Source organism: Rhinolophus sinicus, linkage group LG11 (assembly GCF_036562045.2).
Source record: "Rhinolophus sinicus isolate RSC01 linkage group LG11, ASM3656204v1, whole genome shotgun sequence".
In the NCBI taxonomy this organism is placed as follows: domain Eukaryota; kingdom Metazoa; phylum Chordata; class Mammalia; order Chiroptera; family Rhinolophidae; genus Rhinolophus; species Rhinolophus sinicus.
Window position 1 is genome coordinate 27,691,494 of NC_133760.1, and position 21,366 is coordinate 27,712,859.

Genomic DNA, 21,366 nt, shown 5'->3' on the forward strand with positions numbered 1-21,366 from the left:
CATGGACACCAAGGGAGTTGGCACGCCTGTGCTATTTTTACAAATCTTTACTGTTACTTTTTCTGCATAGTGAGCCTTAGCAAAAGATTCACACATCTGCTCAAATGTCACCTCCAAAGAGAGGACCCACCCCCCCTGCACCTTCTATAAAATAGCCCCTCGCTGCCATCACTCTGCTGTCTTCTCTGTTCTCCTTCAGAGTCCTGATCACCAAAGATGTGCACGTGTTTATCTGTTTGTGTCCCCACCCCCACCCCCCAGTGTCAGTTCCCTGGGACAGGGATGGTTTCCAGGCAGCAGTATCCTGGTAGCAAGTAGGTGGCAAAGGAATGACAGGCACACTGTATTTGTATAGTGATAGACCCCACAACCAGCCACTCCCCCCGCCCCACAACCCATACCCCTGCGTTGGCTGGTGGACCTGAGGGCAGTAGGGCTCCACAGAAAGATTCTACCCCAGAGTCTCAGTTGAGGTTTTGATCCTCGTGCGGGTCAGGGCTGGGGGAAGCTCAGGGCACCTGAGCAGGGGCTGGGAGAGCAAGGAGGCCTTAGTGGAGAGCACTCATGCCCCTGGTGCCTGGTGGAGGGGGGCTGGGGTGTGCTGCTGATACCAGGGCGCTGCTGTGCACTGTGCAAGCTGCATGTGCCTTCAGTCCGGTGGCTGGTGATGAGCAAACCGAGGCTCTGAAAGCTGCAGTGATGATGGGCTGAGGGTCCTGCGCCAGGTGGAATCTTTAATGTTCTCTCCTGGGAAAATGGAGCCTTTCTCTGGAGGCTGGAGCAGGCTCAGGTGGGCTGCTCCACAGTGTGGCCCGAGGAGGGAGAAACAGCAGTGCCTTTACAGTGGCTGCCGTAGCTCTGTATCCACTCCTTCATGTACGCTCCCCGCACTGCTCCCAGAGCCCTAAGCGTCCCCTCCTGTGATGCCACTCACTCCCTGAGCCACCCATCCCAGCTGAATGGCTGGGCAGCACTGTTCTACCCCTCTGTACATTTCTGGGCACCTCTGTGAGCCTCTGTGGGTATGGGTACCTGTGCTCCTGTGGAAAAGCAGGCTGGGAAGGGGGCAGCAGATGGCATGTGAAGTGTCACCCCCCTGCCTGTCCTGATGTGCTGGGACTGGTTGCCATGGGAAGAGGCAAGAGCAGATGGGGGGCTGGGGTGGCTTCTTGACCATACCCTTGTCCCTGCCTGCCAGGCTGCCAGCCCAAGCTGGGCGGCCACCCGCAGCTAAGCGTTCTCTGAAGACAGGGACTTGCCTGCCTGTCCTTCTCACAGGCCACTCTCCTCAAGCCAGGACCGAGCCCCAGCCCCTCCTTCCTGTACCAGCATTTCTTCTGCCAGCCCATTTCTTCCCCCTGGCAGTGTTGACGGGCTGCTGCGGGGTGAGGATGCCAGCAGTGGTGTCACCAGTGCCAGCAGAGAGGACAAGGGCATTGAGGACCCAACCTTCTCATGACACACTTGGGGGCCTGGTTGTTGGTCCAAGCCCCTGCCCACCTGCCAGCACTCAGGGAGGTCCCCCACCTGGAGCGTAGAAGAGGGGGTTGCAGAAGAGAAAGGGGGACTGGGCACCAGGATGAGCACCCTGAGTGGGGCAAAGTGCCCCTTGGAAGTGCTCCAGGGCCCAGCCTAACCTTGGGCTGCTATGAGCAGAGCCCCTTTTAGAAGCAGGCATCTCCCTGCAGGTGCGTGTGCAGCTCTTTAATTTTCAAATTAGAAAAGCAATTAAAAGAATTCAGGGAGTATGCTGCTCCTTCCAGTTCCGGTTCCTTGAAAGAGCTAGTGGGGAGGGAGGGAGGTACAGGAAGGTGAGGGGCACCGGATTTCCCTGGACCTGGGGGGCCAGTCTGCCCTCTGTCCTCACCGAGTCCCCCTCCTCCTCCCCTGACTATGTTCCTATACCTTGCAGCTCCACTCCCACACCTTTGATCCTGGCCCTGCCCCTGCACCCAAGTCTCTGGGGACTGGCCTAGGAGGATACTAAAGGGTATGGCAAGCTGAGGACTGGAGCCCCCCAGCCCCAGGAGGAGGTAACTGGGGAGGGATTTAGCTCCAGGCTGGGGGGGAGGGGCAGCCCTCCCCCACCCCACCCCACCCCCACACAGTCACCACTGTAATGACAAGTGAACTGCCCCGCTGGTCATTCCACCCTCCAAGAGGAGGGGAGGATAGCAAAGTGTTTTCCAGCTGATGGCTCTAAGAGTGCATGCTCTGCTCCGTCTGGGGTTACCTGGGTGCTTTTCCATGGGGACACGCCTGGGTAGCTGGGTTAGGATCACTGCTTTGCCACTTCTTGGCAGTGTGACCTGGGCAAGGCACTGCCCATCTCTGAGCCTTTGGGTAGTGGTAGTTCTGTCCTGGTCCCCAGAGTGACAGTGAGGACCGAATCCAGCCTGTCTGTGACAGTGGTTCTTGATGCAGCCAGGCTCACCTTTTCTCCAGGCCATCCACAGCGCTCCCTGCACCCTCTCCCAGGCGGAGCTGGCTCCAGCTCACACGCCAGCGTTGAGCTTGCCAATGTGAATGGCCAGCCCAGCGGGAAGGCTTCAACACCATGTGGCCCTCCAGATACATCATTTCTTCCTGTCCTTGGGGCTGGCAGCACTCACCTCCGGCCTCAGGAAATCCTTTCCTGCTGTTGCTCCCAGAGCTGGCCATCCGCTGACCTATCCAGCCAACCTCCTGTGCTGCTGGGAAAACCAAGGCTTTAGGAGGCAAAAGGGCTGCCCTCCTCACACTGTGCAAGCCATCTGAGCCCACTCTTTTCACTTCCCATTGTCATAAGCATTGCCTTGCATGATTTCTGTCTTTGAAAGTGGCCATCCTAATAATAGCTGCACAATATTCCATCGAGAGGCTGTGGTTGCACCACCAGTCCCCTATACTTGGGCATTTAGGTGATGCCTCTGCTTTGTTTGCAGTTAGAAATGCTGCAACAGACATTGTTGGGTCTAAAGCAAGAATTGTTCATTGTGCAATGGGTCTGACCTGAAGAATAAGACCCAGAAAGCCCAGAATGGGAACCGGGTCCCAAACTCTTCTTCCCACTTAGGGTCTGGGATCAGCAGCAGTCCTCACCCCAGTGGACACTTTAATGGACAGATGAGAACCATTGTCCCTGTGGGCTGGGCCCACCATGTTCCCTGTACAGAGAGCTACTCCAGGCCCCAAGGGGAGGGGTTGGTGACATCTCCGTGCAGCCTGTGAGCTCATCCTAAGCCTGGTTGGAGGTGCCAGGCTGCCCCTGGGGAGGCTGACAATGGTCTAGGAGAGTCCTGTGCCCGGGCAGTACTCTTGTATCTCCACCAGCAATACCTTCTCCCTGCTTGTTCTCTCCCAGTGGCTGCTCGCCTTCCTGCCTGCACATTCCCCTGCACCCCTTATGGGGTTGAACCTCAGTGTGTGGAGGTGGTGCTGGGCCCCAGTTCTCAGCTGCCTGACCTTTGCGGTCTCCGAGTGCCAAAGGGTCCTTGGCCTTCTGAGCGCAAGTGCCCCTGCCCCGTGATTCCCTTCCTGCCCTATCCTGAAGATGCTGCAGGACAGTCAGGCTAGACTGAGATCTAGCAGTCCCACCATCCCTTCCCTGGCCACCAGCTCTGTCCCCGCTGCGTCTGGGAGTCTGTGGAATGGGACAACGGGTGGTAAACTGGATCTTAACCTCCTAATCTGGAAAATGGGGCTAATTCTGAAGCCTGTTTTGCAGAATTGCTGTGGGCATGAAATGAGCACGTGATCATAGAGCCTTGGCCCAGGGCCTCACGAAGGCTGTCTTGAGGGCTGTCACTGTCAGAGCTCCTTGGCAGTCAGCCTAGGAGGGTCTGCTTTCCTCATGCACCGTATACCCCAACCATTGCCTGCCCAGCATGTCCTGTCCTATCGCCCCAAGCCTGGGAGGGGGCATTCCTCTCCCCTCTAACGACCCCCCTTCCAGCACAGTGGGACAGAGATCCTAGGGCCTTGATTCCAAAGCGGAAATGCCATTCTGGGAGGCACAGGCTGGGGAGTTGGGGGGGTGGAGTTGAAGTGGAAAAGGAGCAAATTTTTGAAATGCCTGCGCCTGAGCTGGGTTCCCTTCCCCCGTCTGCCCGCCCACACCAGCAACCCCACCCCCAGTGCTACTTTAATCCAGCCCCGGAGACTGGAGGGTCTCTTTCTCCCATTCCCTTGTTCCCAGCCAGCCACCCCGCTCCCAGGGCCAACTAGGACAGAGTTGAGGGCCAGGTATTTTTGTATCTCCGCCCATCCCTGCAGAGACCTCCTGCCTGGAGCCTTGCATACAGGGCACTACCTGGCTGTGAGGCCTGCTCCCTGCCCCTCTCCCTACTGTAGTGGTGTGCTGGGGGGGTGGGGGGGGGACACCTAAGGACTCCCTCCAGCCCCCACCACAGACAGATACTCATGCATGGCCCAGCTGGTCCAGATCTGCACCCTTGGAATGTGGGGTGACAGCCAGCCTGAGGACAGGGACAGTGTTTAGGGGGGCCCATAGCTTCCTGCCTGACTTTGGGGCACAGCTGTTGGGAACAAGCAGGAAAGGATGCCCTAGGTAGTGGTTCTCTGAGAGCTGGCTCTTCTGTGGGGAAATGGGCTGTTTTGAGGGGGCCAGTCTTGGGGAGGGCATAGGGTGGCAGCTAGTTGTCCTGCTCCTTCTTTAGGACTTTGGGTCACACTGTGTCCAAATCCCACTGCTCCTTACCCACCCCCTATGCTGTGAGTTCTGTCCAGTGGTTCCCCAAGAAGCTTTGAGGAAATGCAGATGTCCAGGTTCCCCACACACACACACACTTTTTTTTTGGAGAGATACCTAGGAATCTGTTTTTAACAAGCTCTCCAGGGCATCTGTAACCAGCCAGACTTGGACTGCCCTAGCCTAGCCTCTTTATGTTACAGATGGGAGAAGGCCTGTCCAAGGTGGCACACCTAGCCAGGATGTCAGGTATGTGTGTCAGGTGGAAGGACAGCTGTGGCTCCACCTTGGGCTTATATGTATTTTATAGACCAGACCTGAGGGTTCTCTGGAGGGCAAAGCTGAGTCTGCACCACTGCTGCCCTGGCACCGTGAGCTGCCGGATGTATCCACACTCAGCAAGTGGCCCAGGATGTTGACTGTCCAAGGGTCAGGAGATGAGGCACTGAACTGACCTGTTCTGGAGTAGGTTCCATCCTCAATCTCCCTGCAGACCATTGCACAAGCCTGGACTGTGCTCACCTTGGTCCTGCTGTGGGGGACAGTCACCGACCTACAGTCAACGGAGTGGGGACTCAGGAGAACCGAGGCGCTCTCCACTCAGTTCTGCCTCATTCCATGCAACTCCCACCCCCGCCCCCATGTTGATGAAACAGACAGAGCTGTTGGGTTACAGGTGTTAGGCACCCACAGGGCTGACTGGGGAATTGGGGTGGGAGCAGAGCTCTTGGGCAGAAGCCAGACCGTGGGGGGACACTTCAGGGAGGCAGGATTCAACTAAGGGGAGAAGGTAAGAGAAGCTGAGCCCCTTGTCCGTGAGTGGACTGGAGACTCGGTCACACGTCCACACACCCGGTAGAACAGGATAAGCTCCATCTCTGCGCCTTTTGGGTTACAGGGACCCGCCGGGTACTAGCTGGAGTCCCCAATCTCTCTGTCTTGACTTAATTTCTTCGGGCTCTTACATGGTAGGCCTCACCTGAGTCGATACTCCTTATTAGTTTCTGCCACCTGGTGCACGCCCCTTCCCCTTTACCTCCAGATTCAGGTGTGAGTCGGAGGGCCCGAAGGACGCGCGCGGAATGCCCGGGTGTTGGTGGGCGGGGGAGGCAGCAGTCCACTTTAGACTAGTGCCTCGGGGGCTGCAGCAGCTCCACGAGCAAGAGAAGGGCAATCCCGGCAGTCTGCCTAGAAGACGAGGCATTTGCTTAGTCCGTTGAGGAGGGGCGTGTTCTCGCCCGTGGTAGAGGTTGGGGACGTGCATTTGGAGAAAAGGAGATACCCCGCGTACCAGGCTTGAAGTCTGGCGTTGGGCAGTCGCCTAGAGCTTGGTGCTGGTAGGGTTTGGGGGGCGGTCCCACCGGGCGGCGCGTGCCCGCGTACTCCCGCAGCCGCTCGCGAGCCCGCGCCCCAGGGCCGGCAGTTCATTTGCATGTGTAGCCGCAGCGACCAATGGGCGCGCTCGGCCGGGCATGCCGGGAGCGGGACTGGGCCGGCCCGGCTGCGGCGGCGGCGGCAGCAGCAGCAGCAGCTGGCGGAGCGAGGTGGGACCAGCTCTGGGTAGCTGCGGCGGCAGTGGCGGACGTGGTGGCTGAGACGGCGGGACCGGGACCCGGGAGGCTGCGGCGCGCTCGGAGCCCCGAGAGCGGGCAGCGCGGTGTACGCCCCTGCGGGGAGCCGGGGCCCCAGGCCAGCCAGCCACGATGAACTACCTGGTGAGTGCGGCGGCCGGGGTGGGGTCCGCGCGCCCGGGAGCGTCTGGCCGGGGTCCGCGTACCGGCTTCGAGGCGACCGCCCTGTCCGCGCCAGGGCGGGCCCAGGCGGGAAAGAGTTAAGCGAGTGGCATTTCCTGTCGGACCTGCGGGTCCTGGGAACTGTCGGCCGCTGGAGCCTCCGCGGGGGCGCGACAGGGCTGGGGTCCGAGATCCCGGACCCGCCTCCCGCCCTGGCCCGGTATCCGGAGGCGAGGACTGCGGAGGATCCCAGCGCCTGCGCACCCCGGGGGTGGTTGGAAGGGACCCTGGCCCGAACTCAGGGGCCGCTGGCCGGCAGGAAAGTTCCTGGATCCGGGAAAGTTGCTGGCGGGAGGCCCGCTCTCCCCCTGCAGGGTGCCGCCTCCTGGGTGACCTTGAGCCTGCGAGCCCTGGCCTCGGTTTCCTCGGCTATGAGGAGGGGTCCGAGGTCCCCTAGACCGTGAACTTCCAGGAGGCGTGACTTTCCAGGAAGCAGGGTGGTGGTGCGTCCGTCGGTCCGTCTGTGTGGTTTGGAGTGGCAGCTGCCCTCGGTCCCCAGACTGGGGGTTGAAGGGCTCGGCGAGCAAGTGCGTGGTGTCCGCCTAGTTGTCTGCGCGGCCAGAGCGCCAGTGTGGGGCCGGTTAATGATTCACCGCTGGTCCGCCGGCGTTGGATTCCCAGATCAGGGGCAGGCACTTCTCGACCTGCACCCACCCTTGTTGCAAAAGCGGCGTTAGGAGCCGGATTCTGGCGTTGGAAGTCCGGGGCCTCACCGCGCGATCCCCGGGTTCCAGCCTCTGCCGGTCGAGTGCGCATGGCCGGGGCAGGGGCGAGTTGCTGTTCGGGTGTCGGTAGCCCCGGCTCCCAGGGCCGTGTTGAGGGAGTCGGAGAAGCTGGGATTTGCTGAAAGCTGGGGTGGGGTGGGGGGGTTAGAGCCTGGGGAGATGTTGGGGTCCTCAGGTCCCAGACTGGAGGCAGCGGCTCCCTTATCCGTCTTGAGAACACGGAGTTTCCTTTCCTTTACCCCTACCATGAGGGAAGGTCTAGACTGGGAGGCACCGTCCAAGCTTGCTGTGTCTTCCGCGCGGACTTCAGCCAGGTCGGGAGATGTTCCTCATCTATCCCCCAGGGCTATCCTCCCCCCCACCCCACCCCCGCGCGCCCATTTCTTTTCCTGTGCGGAGAACTGATGGTGGAGGTTGAGGAATGGCAGGACTGACTGGCCTAGAAGAGCAGGTGTGTGCTGGGTGCAGGAAGACCAGGAGTGGGGTTGGGCACAGGTGGAGCCTGCAGGGAAGAGAGGTCTGGGAGGAGCTGCTGACATGCCCTCCTGGCACTGGCAGCCACCACCCGCTTGCCCTGGGCAAGGAAGGAGCCCAATGGGAGCTGGGTGGAGGCCGCGCAGAATAATCACCCACTCCCAGGAGCAGGCCTGATGCCCTGGTTGTTTGTGCTGAGCACAGGGGTGAGCGCTGTGGGCTGGCACCAGCTCCGCGGCCTGGGCAAGGGATTGAAATGAGGGCAGAGCCACTAGGGCATCCCGTCTGAGCTGGAAAGACCCTGGAGACAGACAGCCACTCTCCCCACCAGTCATGCAGATGGTACAGATGGGGAGACCAAGACAAAGGTCTGGATCCAGAACTTAGTCTTCTGCTCCGCCCCACATGTGCCACCCCTTGGGGGTGCTCTGGTCCTTGGGGTGCTGCTATGCTCTACTCGATCTGCCAGCTTGGTGGGGTCTCTCTGACCCCAGGGCTGTACTTTTGTGGCCCCTCCCTTGGGACCCATTGTTCTTAAGGAGACCCCACCACCCTTTTCTTCTGGGCGTGGAGAACTTTCCCCTTCCTTCCCCCCTGCCCAGGAACCCACAGCCAGAACCAGCCCGGTGTGCATCCAGAAGCCTCAGAGGGGTGAGGGGTCATGTTGGTGTGAAACTTGTAGGGGTGGGGTAGAGGGTGGGGGTGATAGGGATCTTTCTCTAATCAAGACCCTGGGTAGCTTTTCTCCTCTGGTTCCTTAGGGACCCCAAATAAGGGGCTGCAGGGTGGTCTCCCTTCAAGGGGGTGGGGCTGGCCCTCCAGCACTGGGGAGGGCACTGTCTGTCTTGCTGCCCTGACTTCCTCGCCTCTTAGTGAGGAGTGGGGCGAAGTGCTGGCCCGGAGTGGATGCAGTGCAGAGGGTGGGGGGCAGGGCTCCATCTCCTCCATCTTCACTGCACATCCCAGGTAGCAGGGATTTGGTGTTTTGTTTTGTTTTGTTTTGTTTTGTTTTGTTTTGTTTTTTGAGCTGGAGAACCACACTTTTTGTGCCATCGTGTCCCCTTCCATTACGGCTCAGGCAGGTGGTGCTGCTCAGGCAGAAGGGCTGCTGAAAGTTCTCATTTAGGACTGCAGTGGGCAGAGCTCTCGGGGACTTTTAGATGTCATGGTGGAAAAGCCAAGGCCTTGTAGAGTGAAGTACCTGCTGTCCCACCTGGGCTGTCCCCTCAGCCTCTGCCCTCTCTGATGACAAATCGGGGGCTGAGGGAGTGGCATTATCCCTATTCTGGGTCTGGTGCTGTCCCTGAAGTAAGGTCAGCCTCATGCAGAGCCCTCTTCCAGAGACCCCTGAATCTTCCCAGCAGGGCCCCAGGGTCAGGGAAGGAGGGAGTGGGTCATCATTAAATGCATAGGTCTGGGGTCTGCCAGCCTGGGGACCATTCCCAAGCTGCCAGCAGTTGGAATGGGCTGGAGGGTGAAGGGCTCTGTCCTCACACCACCCACATGGGCTCTTGGTGCTCTGGCCACAGGCCCGCGTGTCCCCACCATCCGTGGTATGTTGGGGATGCAGGTGCCATGCAGCATGAGGGCCCTCTGCATTTCACCTCTCCTCGGTCCAGCCTCCCAGGGATAGTGCCTAGGACATCTTGGCAGGGGTGGGAGCAGAGGCCTGCTTCCAGCCCAGACCTGGCCCTGGACACAAAGGCATCTGCTATTGTCACTGGAGCCAAGGCCAAGTGTGGCTGATGATTGCCACAAGGAGCCACTGGCAGTGGACACCATGGGTAGGTTTTTGGTCCTTCATTCCACAGACCTGTCTTCTGGCTGCTGAGTGTCAGGCACGGGCTGAGGATCCACACATGAGCCCTGCTCTGTACCCTGAGCCTCAGGCTCCTGAGGAAGGCATGGCAGGAGCCATGCTTCCCTTGAGATGGCTCTTGAAGAGGCTCGCCCACACTTGCTTCCTGCCAGCCGAGCACTAAGGACTTGAGCCCAGATCCTGGCCACTCAGTTGTCCCTGGGAGTATTGGGGGAGAGTGATGCTAAGGCTGCTGGTCCCAGAGTTCCGCCCAGTATGTGAGTGTGGGGACATTTGGGAAGGGAAGAGGCACTGCCCTCAGAGTTCCATCGCAGACCAGGTAACGAGGGCAAAGGGGTGGTCAGGACCCTGGCCAATGAGCCTGTGTTGCTGCCCCTCCAGGGGATCCTGGGACATGAGTGAGCAGGGCTTATAGGCATAGACTGCAATTGGGCATACACCCGTTGGGCCTGTATCCATTGGCCACTGGGGCTCCTTGGTACAAGCAAACAGAATACCCCAGAAATAAACTTGGCCCACATTTGAGATGGTTCTGGGTATGAAGGGAACTAGTGTTTCCCGAGTGACTGCTGTGTGTGAGGCTCTGTGCTTGGGGATGGAGTGTGTGTGTGTGTATGTGTGTGTGTGTGTGTGTGTGTGTGTGTGTTGGAGGTGGGGGACAGGGAGGGAGGAAAAAGTCTGTGAAATTTCCACTCCTGGCTTTTATGAACCTAAACATTACCCCAGGAGCCACCCAGTTCCACATTATCACACAGCCCAGACCTGCTTCTGCTGCTTTGTACTATGACTCTGGTAAGTCAAGTACCTTCTGTGCCTCAGTTTCCCCACCTGTAAGATGGGAGTAACCATAGTGTCTCATAGGGTTAAAAGAGATGATTGAAGTGCAAAAGAGCCCTTCCTCTGACAGCGAGTCAGCTCTGGCCGTCGTTGTTATTGTGAACCCACCAGTTGTGTCTCCCCCCCATTACTCCTAGCCACCAGTAGCATCCCACCCCCTCAACCGCCAGTCAGGGTTTGGAGATACCCAGAGCACATCCACGGCTTCCTGAGGCAGCTGGCGGAGCTGAGGGGGAGACCTGAATACCCATCAGATGGCTGTGGTTCTTCTAGACGTCTGCCCACCAGCATCCAAGGCCCAGCTGCTCTGGGTCTGAGGACCCTCCCGGCCTGGGTGGGTCTGGCACCCAGAGGGCCCCAGGACACAATGAGGGCCATTCTCAGAGCCAGGCAAGGCCTGTTGGGGCAGCCTTGTCCGCTCCCATGTGCAACAACCAGGGTGTTGTTCTGAGTGGGCCTGGCTGGCAGGCCACTGCCTGAGGAGTGTTGGCATTGGGCTGGGGGCTCTCTGCCTCCTCTGTCTGGGGTGAGCAAGCCCCAAAGGGCCTTCCTGGCTTCCTCAGGCATGGCCAAGCTGCTCCCAGGGAGGGCAGGATACCACTTCTGCAAGGAGGGCTTCTGCCTGAGCCCGCCCATTCTGGGCCGCGCCTGATGCACTTGTGCAAGGGTGTTCCATGCTGAGGGGGACAGCCCCTGCCATCCTGGGCATCCGAGTTGGGGGGCATGAAGTGGACAGTAACAAGGCATATTGGTCAGTACTTCCAGGTGGGGGCAAAAGGGAGCGGGTGCCTAGGGAGGGGCACGGGATCCTTCCTGGAGGATGGATCCTTCCTGGGAGTCACGTCCTGGGGTAGCAGGACACCGGAGAGGTTTCCTAGGGGCAGGAGTGAGATGGCTAGAGACTCAGGGCCAGTCAGGCATTAGTCTCTGGTGCCTTGGACACAGTGTTTGCCTGGTCTGTGATGGTGCTCTGGTGGTGTGCCCCTCAAGAGATCACAGCCGTCCCCCCCTTTTGAGCTTTGGGGCAAAGCACTAATTGGCTGGAGGAAGGCTGGAAAGCCAGGCTCTGGGGGAGCTGGCCCCTCTTCCAAGCTGGTGCAAGACATTGGGACCTGGGGAGCACATCCACAGCAGGAATGCTCAGGCTGGGCTTATCCTGCCATGGGATGTCATCATTTGGATGACATTTACTGGCTTTCCATGCACCATCCCAAAGCATCCTGCAATGTGACTGGCCCTGGCCTGCCTGCTGCTCCAGGGCCACAGACTATCTCCCCTCTGGCCTCTCTCTGCTCCAGCGCCTTGGCTCATGCCCGTCCTCTGCCCGCACACTCTTCCCCAGCTGGTTTTATGGTTGTCTAGTTTTCATTCTTCACGAGTCACCTAAAATGTCACTTCCTTGGGGAGGCCTTCTTTCACCACCTTATACATAGTGGCCCTGTCCCACATTATTTTTGGCACCCCACTTTTGCCTCCTAGCAAGTTGTTTGGTGTCTGTCTGCCCCTGCGGGAATGTAAGCCCCTGTGCGGACAGGGGCCTGGTTGAGCTAGGCCTACTCCTTTTCCCAGAGCCAGGCAGATAGTAGAGCCAGGTGAATCTTTTGTTAAACAACAGAACTTAGCACTGGGGATCTGGGTGCTCAGAGAGGGTAAGGGATTTGCTCGGGGTTACCCAGCAGTGGGAAGGAGAGGCATGCCCAGTTCTGGTCTTAGCTGCTCTGCGCTGAGTGACTGAGAGAAGGAAGGAGGAGCTTGTCTCAGGAGCAGCTGGGGAGGCTTAGAGGCCCAAGGGGGCGGGTACTCAGCCAGCTGGGGTACGCTGGCTGGCGCCAGCAGTGCCTTTCACTGGGCTGTGGAGAGAGGCTCCTCTGGGGCTCTGTGGGGGCACCAGTAAGGAGCTTCTGGTGCCAGGCACCCAGTGCCACGTGCCCAGCCTGAGAGGGGCTTCCCAGCCTGGCTCCGGCCATCCCAGACTGTACAGTTGCAGCTACAGTTGGCCTTGACTGCTCAGCGAGCTCACTCCGAGGGGTAGGGGCTGGCTACCCTGCAATCAGGCGGCCCCAGTAGCTCCCTGGGCCGGGTGGACTCTTCCTGCCTTCCCTTCCCCTGTTGGACCTTGCCCTGGGCAGAGCCTTCCAGCCTCCCTGAGTACCCAGTGCTGCCCGTGGGGCCTGTCCGAGGCCCATCCGCCAGCCTTCCCTGGACTGCCCTCCTCCTAAGAGGTGAGGGGCCTCCCAGCGGCAGCCCCCACCGTCGGCACCCCGCCCCCTTTGACTGGGCCAGAGGGGAATTTTCCTGTGACTCACCCTGCTGGCACTTCCTGTGGTCACCAGGGCAGGGGCTGGGGAGACCCAGTGGGGTGGCTCTGTGTTCTGGGGTCACTGGGGGAGGGGGACCGGGTGTCCCACCCCCTGACTGGATGTGATTCCCTGAGGCTGGCTGCAGACCATATTTGGGAAACTTGCTTTTCTTGCTGGCAGCCAGGGGATGGGGCCCACGGTGAGCCCAGTGGGCTGCAGGACAGCCCCTGCCCCTGCCTGCTCCTCCTGGGGCTCTGGCCTCTGGACCTGCTTCAGCAGCCTCTGGCCTATCGTCTTGGAGCCTAGGAGGTCGTCCATAGTTTTCTTTTTCAGGATGTGTATTTTTTAAACCCCAAAGCCAAGAAATGCTTATTAAATATAAATTGAGAACTCTGAAGAACAGGAAGAGAAGCGTCCCCCAATCACTGTTATTCTTGTTCTCCCCCCATTATTTAAGTTGGAGTGATGTTTTACTGAGGGTAATTCGCACTCCAGTGCCTTTGTAACTCTGTCTTAATTTTGGTGTGGACAACCTTGCAGCAACCAGCAGTTCCGAGCCGCTGCCCTGGTGCTCACCTTGGTGCTGGGGTGAACCCACTGGTTCCGCCCTCCTCCAGCTCTGAGCTGCCTGCCTGGGCTGGCTCCTCCCCTCTTGATTCCCAACTTGTCTGCCTCTGGCCCTTTCTAGGGCCGGGCCTCAGAGCTGCTCTGGCGAAATGGGCTCCCAGCTGATGCTCCCTGGGCTCTGAGCTTCAGTCCTGGGTCTGGAGCACATGCTGCATGCCCCCGCCTCTCTCGTGGGCTGCCTTGGTGATGCTCGGTCCTCTGCCCTCATCTGCAGTGTGGAGTGCAGAGGGGCACTTGCTACCTCCAGATGCTGGTGTGGTGGGAAGAGGACGGGCCCTCCTGGGCTTGGATGAGGCCTCACCCCCATTCCTCTCTGCCCCAGGGCCCAGCTCCTGCTTCCTGTTTGTGCCCGAGGGGGCGTGGCCCTTCCTTCTGCCTGGAATTCCAGCGCCTGCATTAATCCTTGCACATGGAGTCCATGGAAGGAGACTGGGCTCACGTGGGGAAGGTCTCATAAGTAGTGGGTGGCCAGAACTCAGATACCATTTCTAAGTTGGGTCTAGACCAGGCTCTGTGTCCTCAGACCGGGGAAACTCAGAGGAGGGCAACTAGAGCTGAGTCCTGGGTGGTGGGGCTGGAGCCCAGCTGTCCTGGCACCATCCTCTCCATCGACCTGGCTTCCCCTGTGTGGGAGGCCTGGGCCCTTGCTGCACGCTGCCAAACTGTCTGCTGCCCTGGGAGGCCAAAGTAACCCTGGCCTTTTCTCCCCCAGGCACGTCCTTCTCTCCTTGGGACTGACCCTGGCCCTCCAGCTGGGGAGCCCCTCTGTGATGTATCTTGACTCAGCCCGAGACTGGCACCAGTGCAAGGGGAGCAGTGACAGCAGGGGCCAAGGGCAGAAATCACAGGGCCTCCCCACCCCAGGTTCTCTACCCACAGTGAGGTTCTGGTCCTCCTACCTCGAGCCCACAGCCTCCCCCAAGGCCTTCCCCAGGGCCCGCACAGGCTGCTTGGCAGCAGGGCCTCTGTATGTCCCTGCTCTGGGAGGGTTTGATGACTAAGGGAGCCCCATAGCAGTGCCTGCTTCTGGGTGGCTGTGAGAATTAACAGGAGAATTGCCGGAGCAAAGAACAGGGCTGGGGTGGTGCTGCTCTTCCTTATTTTGCTTTATTTTCCCCACTTATTCCTGATGTCTGTCTCATTCCCGTCACTCTTCCAGAAGCACCCACGCTAACGTAATGTGTCTGGAATCTGTCCCTGGATAAGTGTCTATGAAAAATACGTAGAGTTCTTTTGTAGCTGTTTATAATAACATCTACGTAAAGAAAGTGACCTGGGCCCTAGATCTCCCGTGTGTTGCCCTACTTAGGAGGGTGTGGCAGACATGTCTCACCAAATACCCAGACACCTGCTGCACACAGAGCAGCGTCTCAGATGTGTCTAGATTTGCTGGCTGGAACCCTGAGCATCCTTTGTGATGCTTTTGGCCATTTGGTTTTCCCCTCTGGAGAACTCACTTTTCATATTTTTTGGTTTTCTGTTGGTGTTCTTGTCTTTTTCTTGATGATTTGTAGGAGAGCCTCCAGATTCTAGATTAATCACTCTCTTGTCACTTGGTGACCTATCACCCTGCCAACTTTATGTCACCTTATGTTTTGTGCTTTTGGGGTCTTTGAGGTTTTGTTTTATCATTTTTTCCCTATCTCAACATCACAAAGATATCCTCCCACAACTTTTTCTTTTATTAGTTATAGAGTTTTACCTTTCACATTTAGGTCTCTAATTGCCCTGTGTTTATAACGTGAGGCAAGTGTCCAAATGGATTTTTCTTCCTACAGTGACTGAGTTTTCCTACTATCATCTATGATGCAGTCTCATCCTTCCCCGTTGCTGTGGGGCACAGCCTGCAGGCTTCCCATAGAGCTGGGCCCTTTCTGAGCCCTGCCCAGCATACCCGTTTCTGTGCCACTCGCTGGCTTGGTGTCATGGCACACCCTCATGGCTGGGAAGAGTGCCCCTTGGTGTTTCAGTTTCAGAACTAACCTGTGTATTTGTGGACCTCTGTTCCTCCATTTAATTCTAGAAGAATTCTTTTTCTTTGGTCAGATTCCTCAACAACAACAAGAAATTCCTGCTGGCACTTGGATTGTGATCGTAATGTATTAAGTGAGCCTGGGCTGATTGGCTTTTCACTGCACTTAGTCATCCCACCTTGAACTTGGTACATTTTTGCCCTTATTCAGGTTTTCCTTCAGCCCATTGACAGGATGTAAACATTCCCCTTGAGGTCGCCTGCAGTCTCTGATTGATGAATTCCTGAATAACTTGTAGCACTTGTTATCATGGTGTGACATCAATTCTATGGCCTTTCTTTCTCATCAGTTACTGATTTTTCTAGTTTGTAGGAATATTTGATGATCATATGGTCTGCAGATGATGACTGTTTTGTCCCTGTGTCCCCTCCCTACTTTGTCTTTCGTTTTTTCCTCTTGGCCGATTGTGCTGGCCGGGTAGCAGGATGATTGCGCTGCAGCGAGGAGGGAGGGGGTGCATCCTGTTTTCTTTCCAAACGCAGTGGCCATTATTGGCATCATCACTACTTTCCCCAGTGTCGGTCCAGGTTGCGGTGTGACTTTGGGAGTGGCTTTCAAGAGTATCTTGAGTGCCATCTCTGCAGTGTAGGTGGTAGCTTCGGTCAAGGGGATTTTGAGGCACTATCCAGGCCCATTGGAAAAAGTGCCAGGATCAGCTGGGCCTTTCTCCCAGGGGCAACGGAACAGAGGTGCCGGGATCGTGCCAACCCTACTTAGTTCCTTCCTCAGTGCCAAGGCCAGATGTCGCCCCCCCATGTCCTGGAGGGGGTGGGAGCTGGCCTGGCCGCTGAGCCCCCCATGCACATCCTCTTGCCCTCATACCCACCTGTATCCTCTCTTCCCAGAACGTGCTGGCCAAAGCCCTCTATGACAATGTGGCTGAGTCCCCGGATGAGCTCTCCTTCCGCAAGGGCGATATCATGACGGTGCTAGAGCGGGACACACAGGGCCTGGACGGCTGGTGGCTCTGCTCGCTGCACGGGCGCCAAGGCATCGTGCCCGGGAACCGCCTCAAGATCCTGGTGGGCATGCATGACAAGAAGCCAGCAGGGGCTGGCCCTGGCCCTCCTGCTCCGTCAGCCCCGCCCCAGCCTGGTCTCCACAACCCGGCTACCCAGTATACATCCATGCTGCCTGCCGCGTACCCACCCCAGCCTGACAGTGTCTACCTGGTGCCCACCCCCAGCAAGACTCAGCAAGGTCTCTACCAAGCCCCAGGCCCCAGCGCACAGTTCCAGTCTCCCCCGGCCACTCAGACGTCCACATTCTCGAAGCAAATGCCCCATCACCCGTTTCCTAGCCCAGCCCCAGACCTTTACCAGGTGCCTCCAGGGCCTGGCAGCCCTGCCCAGGACATTTACCAGGTACCACCTTCCGCTGGGATAGGGCATGACATCTACCAGGTGCCCCCATCCATGGACGCACGCAGCTGGGAGGGGACGAAGCCACCGGCAAAGGTAAGGCCACCCTGGCATGGCTGGGCAGCCCCCTGGTGGGTTTTGCCCAGGCCCTGGTTTCTGGGCACTGCAGGGCCCAGCTAAGCACCTTTGGGTTCTCTGGGGCTCCGGCAGCAGCTCTATGTTGGTCTGGGGCCAAGGTGGGAGTGAGTGTTTGGAGAAGATGTTCATCCTGCTGCTGAAGATGGGTGTGAACAGGCTGGGCCAGCCCAGAGAGGCGACATCTGAGCTGAACTTGGACCACAATGTGACCTTCAGCAGACACCCCAGTGGGAGGGTGTCACCAGCAGAGGACACAGCCTGTCAGAGGCCTGCCTGGAGGTGTGGAAAAGTCTCTGCATTCCAGGTGGGCAGGCGGGGCTTGGCTGGTAAGGCCAAAGCAGAAGGCTGGGAACAGACCCTCAGGGACCTGGGTCACCAAAGACCCCGATGCCTTTCTGACGGTGGAGAGATTTGAGTAGGAATGACCTGCCCAACCAACCCATGTCCTAGTAAAGTCATTTTGCCCACGGGGAGCATCGAGGGGCCCCGACTAGGGCAGGGAGCCAGGAAAGGGAGGGAAGGTTGGGAGCGTTGGGCGGCACTTGAAGGATAAATCAAGTATGAAGCACGGTGCAGCAGGTAAAGAATGGCTGAAAACCCCAAAGAATGGATTGGACAAGAGATTTTTTTTTCCTCACACACCTCAGTTTGGAGGTGAGCAATGCATAAGGGACGTGCCTGTCAGGGGCCACAGCTCCTTCCGTCTGGTTGCTCTGACATCCTCAGTGTGGGCCTAGGATGCTCGCCACATCTGCCTCCCAGTCAGCAAGAAAAGGAGGAAGGGACAAGGGGCAGAGGCCAGCTGCCTCGTGCTTGGGGGCTCCCACGAGTCTCTGGAGAGATGTGTCAGCCCCTTGGGTGGGGGTGGAGCACAGCTTCTGCCATCCCCTCTTCTGGGACCTGTTAGTGGGGCTGTGGGCACCTGCAGGGTCACCTCTTTGTGACTCCTGCGCCTTGGGAAGGACACTGCCCATAGGATCGCCAGGATAGAGTTGCTCTGAGAGAGACTCTGGTTCAAGCCCCTGTGAGCTGTTGCCAGTCTGATGTTGGGCTACGAGACGCAGCTCTGCGCCCCACACTCTGCTCCACACAGGCCTGTGTGCCCCCTCCCCTCCCCAGTCCGTGTGCCTGTAGGAAGGAGGCAGGACTGAAGAGGGAGGCCAGGCCCCACTGGCTAGTTTGAGCTGAGTTAGGAACAACTTTTTCTCAGCTTTGGCCTGTGTCTTCCCGTCAAGAGTTGGGGAGTAGAGATTCCTGAGGGCTGGAAGCAGAAGTCCAACTGTCTTGGAGGACAGTGGCCACGCTTAGCTCTCCCTCCCTGTCTCCTCCATGTCTGTTCCTCCATTATAGCTCACCCGGCTGGACCCTAAGAAACCCGGCCCATGGCAGCAGGAAGGCCCTCATAGCCAGCCAGCCATAGCTTTCCGGCTCAGCCCTCCTCCAAGGGAGACCACAGCTGGTGGTGTGTCCTAGAGGCCCCAGTGGGAGAGGCCAGGTGGCAGGCACAGCAGCTGGGCTCTGCCGGGATCAGCTTCCGGGGGCCCAGGCCCAGCCTCATCTTTGTACCCTGTCTAATCCAGGGCCACCTGTGTCTGGAGCAACAGTGGCCAAGTGGACACTCACTCCACGGTACTGAGCCTCTGTCCTCAGAGCCGTCTCAGGGCTGAGGTAGGAGACGTGCCCATGACAGCTGGGCAGAGAGTCAGCAGGCAGTGTCGCCCTGCCCCTGTCCACGGGGCGGAGCTTGGCAGCCAGGAGACCTGGCCAGAGGTCATTGGCTGGCGAAGGTGGGGCTCCATGGACTCTGGCCACCAGGGAACCCTGGGTCACTGGCTTCTACTTCCTGCCCTACCTGCTCCTTCAACTGCCTGGCCAGAGACAGGCTGGTGGCAGAAGCGTGCCGTGCTGGGACTGGGGTAGCCCGACTGAGGCTGCTCCCAAGACAGCTTCCGTGGAAGGAACAGAGTCCTGCCAGGGGAGTACCTGTCCTGTGGGTGGTGGCAGGGAGCAGTGCCTAGCCAGTGAGTCTTGGGACAGGCCATAGCGCTCTCTCTCTCTCTCTCTCTCTCTCTCTCTCTCTCTTTGTCTGTCTCTCCCCCCTCCATGCTCTGCACACACCCCAGGGAGGCACACACTTTTCCCTACGCACCTCTCACTCCCTGAGTCTTTGCAGTTAAGCCTGGCCTGTCCTGGTTCTTCTGTGAGGCCAGGCAGGCAGCGGAAGCCCTGTGGGCCAGGAAACCAGTGAGCCCCTTGTGGCGGGCCCTGGACTCGAGCCCACGTTTTGGTCATTGGTTCTGTTTCCCTCCCACTCAAGGGGCTTGCTCTCAGACTGCTTCTGGGTTCACCTGCGGGCGCCTGGATGCCCTCTCCTGAGAAGTCTCGTTGCTCCTGATCTGGCCAGCCTCAGTTGCTTTTATTTCATGAGCATGAAAGTTGTGCTTGTCTGTCATAGAATATACTTAATGTACGAAAAAGCCTAGTAATGAGCTGCCCTAATCAAGAGGTAATCACTGGGAAATTTTGGCATATTTTATCTAGCATATTCTCTATTCATCTTTCACAGATTTGTAGATATACTTCTGCATTTTGAGGTTATAGATTCAATATCAGATATCAAAAGCATTTTGTTGGGTGGGTCCCTGTACGTGCTTGTGACTGCTGCCCTGGATTTTGCTGTGTCCCCCCACCCCCCACTGTGAGGGTAGGCTCTAGGCAGTTTCTGATGGCACATGTCTCTGTGACAAGCAGTGATGCAGCACGCATCTTGGTGTGTGTACATCTGTGCCCACATTTCAAGGTTGTGCTTTCATAATCCTTGTCTTCCCCCTCAGAAGTCTGGGAAACTGAGGCTCCTAGTTCCAGCCGGGGAGGTCGGTGTGGCTGAGGAAGAATCCTGTCAGGACTTGGTTGGGGGGCTGGGGCCCTGGCACTCAGGACACCAGACAATGAGTGAGAGGGCCAGTGGTCAGAAGGGATCAGATGCCTGGAGCCTGGAGCAGAGTGGCCTGCGGGACTGGGGGTGGTGGTCAGGGCCACATCGGGGTGTCGGCACCCTTTGGGCTGGGCGTAGTGTTAGGAAGCTGAGAGAAGTCGGTAGGGTCCCCAGTGGGAGGGGTGTTTTTGTGTGGTCACTCTCCGGGGAGTGCCTCTGGGTCAGGGGCCGCAGCTGTGCCTGAGGGGACAGCTGTTGCGCTGGGTCAGGCTGCCGGGAGACACAGCTGAGCTCAGTCCTGTTCCTTCTGGGAGCTTTGTCTCCTCCCCAGGCTCCTGGTGCTGGGCCATGGTGGGGCCAGGAGCAAGGGGACCCATGTCAGGTACTCCGTCCCACAGCATTCAGTGGTGCTCCACTGCCCAGAGGAGGAAACTGAGCTCCTAGATGGGGGTGGGGTAGGGGTGTGCCAGGGCCAACTGGCCTGGGTCATGTGTGAGTCTCCCCCTTTTGCAGAAGGGGGAGACTGGCAGCTTGGGAGTGGGGGACACAGCCTGGAGGTGGCTGGGTGCCTGGACAGAATGGGGCCGGCGGCCTGTCCCATCCCAGTGGGTCCTGGTAGCCGTTATCTTCATGCCTCATTTCTGCTCTCTACAGACACCCTGCTGGGGCTCTGCCTGGCCTGAGTCTGTCTTTGGATGTGTGTCTGGCTATGGGAATTTGTTTTCTCTGCTTCTCTGTGTCTGTCTTCTGCACTTTTGAGACGTGTGTGAGAGAGAGCATGTGGGTCTTGGGGATGAGGTCTGTGTCTCTTCCCAGACTCTGGCTGTGTCCCCGCCCCCAGGGGCCTCCAGGTCCTGCTAACGGAGCCCCAGGTGCGGAGCATGGCGGCCTGTGATTATGGGCTCAGCAGCTCTCTGGAGAGTGGGTTTCCCTAACAAGCTTCTCCCCACTGGCGGCTGCCTTACTATTTTTTTCTCCCAGAAAAACATTTGCTGGCCAATATGGCTGCTTACTGTCACCGACTGAGCGCAGGAGTGGCAAGCTGCCCAGAGCCCGGGGCCTGTGCTGCCTGCTCTTTCTCATCTGTGGGAGGTTGAGAGGGGCTTGGGTACACACCCCTTTTTGTGGAGCCGGGTCCTTACCTCCCTCAGAGGTCGGCAGGGCCTAGAGATGCCTCAGGCCTTGCCTCAAGGCTCCGCCAACCTGCCACGTCCCGCCAGCTCCCGCCTGCCTGCCCTGCTGTTGGCAGGTTCCAGTGTCTAAAAATAGCTCTGGAGGAGACTCAAGTCTGGGGCTCGAGGAGGGAGATGAGTCTGAGGAGGGCCGCCAACTCCACTCCCAGACACACTGTGGGTGGGGTGCAGTGGGCCGGGAATACCCCATGGAGGTCTGCCCCAGCAACTCGGGGAGAGCCTGCCCAAGAGCCCCCAAGTTGCTGCAGCTTTGCTGCCCCGGACACAGGCAGGGGACGTGTCAGATCAGCAGGAGGCTCTGACAAGGTCTGGGCTGCTCAGAAAAGTGCTGGTGCCCACACTTCCAGGGGGGACACTCTGCTGCTCCTGGGGTACCCAGTGTGTGCACATGCAGCCTGCACCCTCCAGGGCACAGGGGGTGCAGAGCTGGCTGTCACTGTC

General features: G+C 58.5%; 1 protein-coding gene across 4 annotated transcripts in view; it reads left to right on the forward strand.

Moving 5' to 3' along the window:
• BCAR1 (BCAR1 scaffold protein, Cas family member) overlaps positions 1-21,366 on the forward strand; it is a 35,891-nt gene that overhangs the window by 6,628 nt on the left and 7,897 nt on the right. For 2 of the 4 annotated variants that reach the window (XM_019710676.2, XM_019710657.2), the window contains exon 2: positions 16,144-16,755. In XM_019710676.2, the coding sequence (XP_019566235.1) occupies positions 16,219-16,755 (537 nt within the window). In that variant the 5' untranslated portion in view covers positions 16,144-16,218. Of the gene's footprint in view, positions 1-5,996; positions 6,406-9,412; positions 9,467-16,143; positions 16,756-21,366 lie in introns of those variants that run through there. The other 2 variants (XM_019710666.2, XM_074314561.1) reach the window with 2 other exon arrangements.